Source organism: Mesocricetus auratus, unplaced genomic scaffold, assembly GCF_017639785.1.
Source record: "Mesocricetus auratus isolate SY011 unplaced genomic scaffold, BCM_Maur_2.0 Super-Scaffold_100676, whole genome shotgun sequence".
NCBI classification, from domain to species: Eukaryota; Metazoa; Chordata; class Mammalia; order Rodentia; family Cricetidae; genus Mesocricetus; species Mesocricetus auratus.
This window is the reverse complement of record NW_024429266.1, coordinates 96,902,443-96,911,089: the sequence shown is the minus strand read 5'-3', so window position 1 is coordinate 96,911,089 and position 8,647 is coordinate 96,902,443. Positions and strand designations below refer to the sequence as shown.

Genomic DNA, 8,647 nt, shown 5'->3' with positions numbered 1-8,647 from the left:
AGGGTTCATTTCTGATTATAGCTCTGAGGTTGCACTTAATCACTGAGGGAAGTCTGGGCAGGAATTGGAAGCGGGAACCTGGAGGCAAGCCTTAGTGAAGAATCCATGAAAGGATGCTGCTTGCAGGTTTGCTCCACATGGCTTTCCCAGCATGCTTTCTTATACAGCTTAGGATCACCTGCCCAGATGTGGCACCACAGTTAGTATTTCCTACCATATCAGTCGTTAATCAAGAATATGCACCACAGGCTTGTATACTAGGCAATCTTGTGGACTCTTAATTAAGTTTTCCTCTTCTCAGAAAAATGTAGATTTTTGTCAACTTGGAAAAAACAAAACAAACAGAACAACTATCCCACCAAGATGGACCCAATCCATATGAATCTATATTCTACTACAAGTTACTTGCTAATCCATGTTGATTTCTGTTTTAGTTACAATATTCAGGCAGAGGAAATAGCCTGCATATCCATCCACCAACAAATGGATAATGAAAATTTTATACATATACACAAATAGAGTATTATCCACCTGCCAAAAGCATAATTATGAAATTCTCAGGTAAATGGATGATCCAGACACAATCATTTTGAATGAGATAATGCAAATCCCAAAAGACAGATGCCACAGATTTTCTCTTATATGTAGTTACTGTCTTTGAAACTTTAAATGTTTTAAAAATGGAGTACCCATAAAAATGAAGAAACTAGAAAGAGTTCATAAGGAGGGGAGGCTTCAACAAACAGGTGATAAAATACAGATTTTATGAAGGTGAGAAAGGAACTAATGGAGGACTCAGGGTGGTCAGGAACTGATGGGCAGAATAAAGGAGGGAGTATGGGGAGGAATAACTAATACTAAATTCTTTTGGCAATTTTGTAAGGAAATCTACTCCTATAGAAGTTTCATAAACAGAGCTTTACAGATTGGGGAAAGCTCCAATGGAATTATCCCATTGTATAGAGGGAAAACACCTCACAAATTTACTACAGGGTATCAAATAAAAAGCCCTATGCCAGGAATGGGTTCGTTTGAAGATGTTGATCTGAGGTGTTTCATAGAACACTCCAGCCATTATAGGTTATGTCATTTGCTCTTGGTCACTCTCCAGAACTTGATAGTAAGACCCTAATATTGAGGACATCATATACTTGCATCATAAGACATGGAGAAAATATATATATCTGACCAGCAAGCTTCCTTCCACTGGCCAGTTGACACAATTTGTAAGTTTTCTCCATACAATACTGGAGAGAAAAGTTTTCAGCAGTCTTACTGTTGTGTGGCAGTTTCTTCTAAGTTGAAAACTCTTTAACATACAGGTATTCTGATCAAGGCACAGGAAGGATGTTCTAAAGGAGGTGAAACCTTCTATTCCGTAGGAAATACCTTAAGTTCTGGAAGTAAAGTATTAAAAGGCTACAGGAAATCTCTGAAACTGACCAGATACACTAGAACTCTCCATCTCCAAGTACATATGAGCAGGAAGGGCAACTGAGAGACACTCTAAGACAAGCAAAGCTGCTTTTAAGAAGAAGAGATAAATCAAGATTCCTCAGACATGTAACCTGTGAGGTTGCCTGCAAGTTGTGTTCCAAGTTGCCAGGTTTTGTGAATCACACCCATATTTGACACAGACTTGTCTCTGAGTCACGTCTTAGTCACTTTTTTTTAGTGCTGTAACAAAATACCATTTCCAAAGGAAGTTGTAAAATATTTGATTGAAATTTGAGTGAATAGTTCCACAGGGCAGTAGAGTCCATGAACTTCATGATAGGAAGTGCTGCGGCATTTCATTTGGTACAGTGCTGGAGCCATTGCTGAGACCTGCCATCTGATCCAAAAGCATGAGGGAAACAGAAAAATAGATGCAGAGGGACGGAGAGATGAGTGGGAATGGTGCAGTCTTTTGAAAATGCAAAGACCACCCCTAGTAACACACCTCCTCCACCAGTGTACCACCTCCTAAATTCAAATAATTTCACCAGCTGCAGAAGGAGCATTCCAATATATGAGCCTATGGAGGCCATTCTCATTCAAACCACCGTTAAATCCTGTATTCTCCTATAAGTAATCATTCCTGTGAGTAACCTCAGCAAAACTCATTGGTTCAACCACTTAGATTTTAGTGGCTTACTTTGGTCTGCTCTTAGTTCCCTATCTAGAGTGGGTAGACATTTGTTCTTATCTCCCTAGGATCAGTGTCGCTAACACCTGTTGTTAAGAGAAGCTTTTTCTTTGCTAGCTGCTTTGGTTTATCTCCCGCCAGTTGCCTGGGCTCTGCCACTTTGTAGTCCCCAAATAAACACACAGGAGGCTATATTCATTATGAAGCTGTTGGCCTTGCTTGTTTCTTACTGGCTAGCTCTGACTTAAGTAATTACCCCATAATTGTTAATCTAAGTATGTCTCTTACCGGAGAATAGTTCCGGGCTCCTACCCCATGGCATTACATCTCGAACTCTCCTGTGTTTCTCCTTCCCAGAATCCTCCTGGACTCCTAGTCCCTCCTATCTAGATTCCCTATTGGCCAGACAGTGCTTTATTGACAAAGGACTTCCCCAACAACCTGTCTTTGAACACTTTGAGCTAAAATAATGACTGGCCTGGGAAGATAATGCTCACTGGTAACCAAATGCTATAGGTGTATCAAACCACTTTCTTATTGCATTTAAAACCCACTCTCTAAGAGGCAAATTATGTCTGGTATCATTAAAGGTCCCCAAAACATGTACCTGGCTAGGTTCTAGGTCCTAGCGGAGAATGCAATAGCATCACTTTGTTACATGGACATAGTAATAATGTTCTTGTTAAGTTGTTATCTTTATACCCACAGATTAGTATAGTTCTTAGCCCTCATCATAGATGACCCAGTAAAGACTGATAACACAAAATGCTGACAAAGATGGGGAGGGAATTCACAATCAGCACTGTTAGCAGAGGTATGTATTCATATAGTAACTGAGAGGTTCAGAGTCTCCACAAACTGAAAGTGTGCTTACCTTGTCACAGAACAAGTGATTTCCTTTTTTTAGGAGACATAACAGTCTACCCCCTCCACACAAGGTAGCAATACCAAACCAAAGTAAGACTTCACCCAATGTCACCATGGGAGCCAGTGAGTTTATTGAGTGAAGGTTGTTTACAAACACGTAGGTGACCTCAGAACAGCAGCACTGGAGAGACTTCCCAGACTTGCACCAATGAGTCTCTGTCAATAAACTTTATGCAGACTATATACTATAGCACCTCTGGAGACACCAAGGTCAGAATATTAGGGCAGAACTTCAAACAAATGCTTGGGAATCATGGCATGTTTCTCAGGTGAGTGTCCAGTGACATGCCCCAACCCTCCTCTGTGAAAATCAACAAGCCTGTAAGCAGTCATAGCTGATCTTATGAATATGACAGCTGTTTTTCTCAGAGGACTGTGTCCTACAACAGCACAGTCATATTTATTGAGGTACTATTCACTACAGCCAAACTGTAGAGTCCGCTTCAGTGTCCCTCAAAGGATAAAGAAAATGTGGCTTATATAATCCATGGCATATTTTTTCTATTTTGAAATAGCATAAAAACCTATTGTTTGCAGAAACATAGATGGAATTCAAAGAAAATATGTTAGAGTAATTAAGTGAGATGTAGCAAGAGAAATATTAGAATTTTCCATTGCATTGAAAACTAAAAGGAAGAGGAGTTATCGAGTACAGGAATAGTGATTAAGTACAGTGGGTCAGGTGAGGATAAGGGAAGGGAGATGGACATGGTCAAAGCTGTATGTATGTATAGTATGTTTCAATGTATGAAAATTTCCCAGTGAAATGCATTCACAGGTAGAGTTGCATTATCAGTCACAGAAAACTTCTTTTCAAAAGGCAAATTCACATGGAAGAATGGTGACATGAACCTAATCCATGAGTGGCCACGTGGGGTTGACAATGGTCCTTCGTTACAAAGCAGGAGCTCAAGTTGTGAGCGCTCTCAGTGAGTCAGTTCTGCCGATTTCCAACTTCCTCCTATAACAAATTGATATTTAGAGATGAACAGAAATTTACACCTCAGAAACTATAATTCTAGATCATGTCGGGGTGACAAGCTAAGGCTTTTGGTAAGATCTAAAGCTTAGAAAGCACATCCTAGTAGCTGACTGTAGAATCCCTCATCACTTCCACATCTGAAATACTTATCTTGCTTTATCTTTTCACATGACAGTAGGTTTATTGTGGTCCCTCACATCTTCCTAGGTATTATCATACAAATCGTTATTTAATCTTTGTGATGAGATTGATATTATCTTTGTTTTACAGACAGAGCTCTGAAGCAAAGAGACATTAAATGCCTTGCCCAGACCACATATCCTAGAAGTGGGTGTTTGAACTTATGTGTTTTGACTCCAATTAAATATAACAATGGCAGGCCATTTAGATGCCACAGAAAATCTACTACCATTATAAGGATTATATGGAGTTTTTATACTGAAACATGACATCTAAACATGGATTTCTGACTAGTGTTTGGATCATTTTTATGTAGTTGGTTCTTGAAAATTGATATTAAAATATGTAGCAGTGACAGTATACTACAATAGAGCACAATGTTCTCAGGGATGTCATTCTGATTCTTATTCAATTACATTTGATCAGCATTCAGACTAACCAGTGTGATGGTCTGAATGAGAATGGCTCCCATATGTTCATATATTTGAGTTCTTGGGCCCCATTTGGCAGAAGCATTTGGGAAGGATTAGGAAGTGTGGCCTCGCTAAAGGAGGTTTTTCATTGGAGGGAGGCCTGTGAGGTTTCAAAAGCCAATGGCATTCTCAGTGTCTCACTTTTGCTACCTTGTGTTTGTGGATCAGGATGTAATTTCTCAGCCACTTCTCCTGTGCTATGCCTGCCTGCCTGCCTATGACCATGCTCAATTCCATGATTAGAATGGACCTCCCTTCTTAAACTGCAAGCTTCTAATAAACTCTTTCTTCTATGAATTATCTTGGTCATAATGTCTTATAACAATAATAGAAAACTAACTAGGACACCTGGTAACCACAGCATCACAAATGTTATCTCATCATATTTACCATTGAAACATCACAGAGATACCTGTCTGAGCATGCAGAATCTACAGAAATACTTACTGTCAGATAAATAATGAAAATATGCTTTACATACACATGGAGTATTATAGAACCACAAAAATTTCTCCCATATTTATAAAAAAAAGGAGAGGCTGAAGAACTGGTTCAGCAGTTATGAGTAAAAGATACTCTCCAGAGAACTGGAATTTGATTTCTTATACCACGTTGTGTTTCATAATGGCCTGTAACTACGATTACAATTTATCTGATGCCCTCTCCTGACTTTTGTGGTCACCAGGTACATAGACAAAAACTGTCAATTTACATAAAATAAATTAATGATTTTTTTCTTTTTTGAGACAGGGTTTCCCTGTGTAAATCCTGGATGTTCTAGAACCCACTCTGTAGAACAGACTGGCCTTGAACTCATAGAGATCCACCTGCTTCTGCCTCCTGGGATTAAAGGCATGTACCACCACTGCCTGGTTATAAATGGTTTGTTTAGTAATAAAACATGGATGGAGATGGAGGACATTAATTTCAGTGAAATGCATTATATACACAGAGATTAACACAAGGTAAAGAAAAATATGTATTTGAATGTGGAATGCCAGTTAACAACTAATATAGAATAGAAACAACTGGGGCAAGAGGCACTCTATTAAATAAATGTAGTATTTGACTTAAAAATGCTACCCACATGACCACAGTGAACACTCCCTTTATTAACAACTGATCTGCTCATTAAGAAGAAAATAAAGTGAAAGTTGGGAAAGTAGCTGAGAAGTAACACGAGAGAAGAGTTTGTTTGGGCTCAGGGCTCAGAGCATAGTGCTCTGCGGGAATGGTGGTAGGACCAGTTCCATGTATGGCAGTGTGAAGTTGATTCTCACATCTGGGAAGATCAGGAGCCAGAGAAAGGGGATTGTCCACTCTCAGATATTTCTCTTTTTCTACTTTAATTCATGCTAATACCCCATCCCAACAGAAGGTGTCACCTATGTGCAATTGGTCATCCCTACCCAATTACAGTTCTTTAGAAATCCTCACGCACAGAATAACCACATGTAAATCACTTGGGTGATCTTAAATCCAGGTGAGTTGACAAGGATTACTAACCAGAAAATGGGAAAGGAAATAAAGGCATGGAGATGTGTGAAGAGAAGGAAGGGTAAGGGAGGCAAGAAAAGGGAGGGTGGGGAAAGAAAGGGCAGAGGAGAGGAGGGCAAGGGACGTACAGTCTCCTTGCAGAACAGTGCGTGTTTCCCTGGCCTGTCTGTCATTATGGATCTCACTAGCCCTTCGAATCAGTTTGGCACCTTTTACAGACTTTCTTTAATAGAGGAATGAAACCACACCCACTGGTTTTTATTTTCATTTGCTAGTGATGCACATTTTCCTTCCCCTTCAAGAACCATTATACTTACTTGTCTTTTGTGCGTGCTGAATGGATTGTGTGTGTGTGTGTGTGTGTGTGTGTGTGTGTTCATTTGTGTGAGTACAACTGACCACATCCCTGTCTTCCACATGGATGTCAGTGAACAGCCTCAGGTGTCACTTGTGGCCTCCTACCTTGTTTGAAAGAGGGTCTCTTGTTTGCTACTGTGTTTATCAAATAGTGGCCCTGAATGTCTGGGCGTACTCTTGTCTCTGTCTCGCATCTTGATGCATTAGCACTGGGATTAAAGATTGAGCTACAACATCAGCTTTACATGGATTCTTGAGATGTGAACACAGGCTCCCATTTGTGCATAACAAGTACTTTATTTACTCACTAAGCCATCTCCCCAGCCCTCTCCCCTCAAATAAATCATTATTTGTATTAACAGATACATGGGCACAGCATACCACCATGGTCACAATGACAGATGAGATCAGCAACAAGATTTTCAGCACTCAAGAGTCTATGGTTTCCGAATAAATTCCTCAGTCTAATAAGTTCTCTGAATATAGACAATAGCAATGGATAATTTTATCATGCAGCACCTTGAAGTCAATGTATATATTTTCTCTCATGAAGATGCATTATGGTACTTTGAAAGTAAATTATATGAAATTTATATGGTACAAGCATAAGACAAGCTAGAGAAGGTGGTAAAAACTGATAAATAACTACATAGTAGTAGCTAGAGTGATTAAATTTCATGTGTGTGCATTTAAACACTCAAGTGTTTGTGTAGGTACATGTGTACATGGATATACACACAAATGGAGACCACAGGACATATGCAACCGTCATTTTTCAGATGCCTTCATTTTTGACAGGATCTGTAACTGGTCAAGGGCTCACCTATTCATCTAGATCAGATGTTCAAAGAACTCAAGGAATCCTTTGATTCTATCTGCTCAATGCACATCATGCCTTGCTTTATTTTCTGTAGATGCCAGGGATAGAAACTTGTCCTCATGTTGCCAGGGCAAACACTATATTGAATGTACTATCCCCCAAACCCCCAATTGCACAGTTCTCAGTGCTTTTGCGCATGGTAGAGAGGTGGGTCTGAGTGTGACTCTTCCTGCACAGCAAGTTAGCACAAAATAAGAACTCAATTCTATGGCTCATAAGAGGACCAATGATCTAGAAACAAGAACCATCTTGAGAAATGTCCTGTTTTTACTGGCCTGATTTCTCAGAGGATCATAATTCTTGGGAAAATCTTGATTCATTCACAGAGTCTGTAGACAAATTCCCACATAGCAGGGACTGAGACGATCATATAATAAACCAATATATAGGGAGGCATGTGAATATATTAAAGTCCATTTCTCCTGTGGAGTGAAGGGCATAGCAGAAGGTGATCAGGGTCTCAGCAAGGAGAAGAAAGATGGGTCATGTGTCTTTTCTCAAAGGAAACAGGTTAGAAAGTGCAAAGGCAAAGGGTAGCAAATCTCTCAGTTCTCAACTGCACTATGAAACTCAGTGGTATCACTCATCTAACCAGAGACTGCAGCATCCTGTGCTGTTTGCAGATTCTTCATTAGTAATGTCTAATGAGTGTCGACTTGTGTCTTCTTATGTGAATATTCAGGAGAGATGGGGAGAAGGATGAGAAATAAAGGAAGGAATATTGGAGGTTAAAGAGATGTTAGAGAGAGAAGACATGGTCAAGAAAAGAAGCAATGGAGGAGGAAGGCAAGAAGAAATTAGAGAATGAAGGAAAGAATTTGGGTGCCAAATTTAGAAACTGTGACTGTATACTGTAGGCCATATTTTAAAATTCTGTTTTGGAGGAACAGAGAGGAAACTTGTTTGCTTGAGAAATCATATCAGGTCAGGTAAAGCCTTTCTTGGAAGCTGAGCTTACCGTTTTGGTGTTTGTAGTGGAATAAGACATTGCAGTGCTTTCAATTTCAACACCTTTCTGCATCTTATTAAACCACTTCTTATATTCCATTCGCACCTGGAAGTTTGAAAGAATAATTAGAAGCATGGTTCACACCCAAAACTTGGTTCAAGGAAATGGAATCTATCTAATATGAGATACAAAAGAAACACCAAATCACACTCTCTAATAGGTATTTGACTACATCTGAGCTTGTTAATTTTATTTAAATTCAGTTTCTTCTATT

General features: G+C 39.4%; 1 protein-coding gene across 2 annotated transcripts in view; it reads right to left on the bottom strand.

Moving 5' to 3' along the window:
• Positions 1-3,103: 3,103 nt before the first annotated feature.
• Positions 3,104-8,647, bottom strand: part of Adgre3 (adhesion G protein-coupled receptor E3) — a 51,711-nt gene continuing 46,167 nt past the window's right edge. For both annotated transcript variants that reach the window (XM_005081404.4, XM_021233726.2), the window contains 2 exons: positions 8,383-8,478; positions 3,104-4,016 (listed from right to left, as the gene is read on the bottom strand). In XM_005081404.4, coding sequence (XP_005081461.2) covers positions 3,990-4,016; positions 8,383-8,478 — 123 coding nt within the window. In that variant the 3' untranslated portion in view covers positions 3,104-3,989. The remainder of the gene's footprint in view (positions 4,017-8,382; positions 8,479-8,647) is intronic.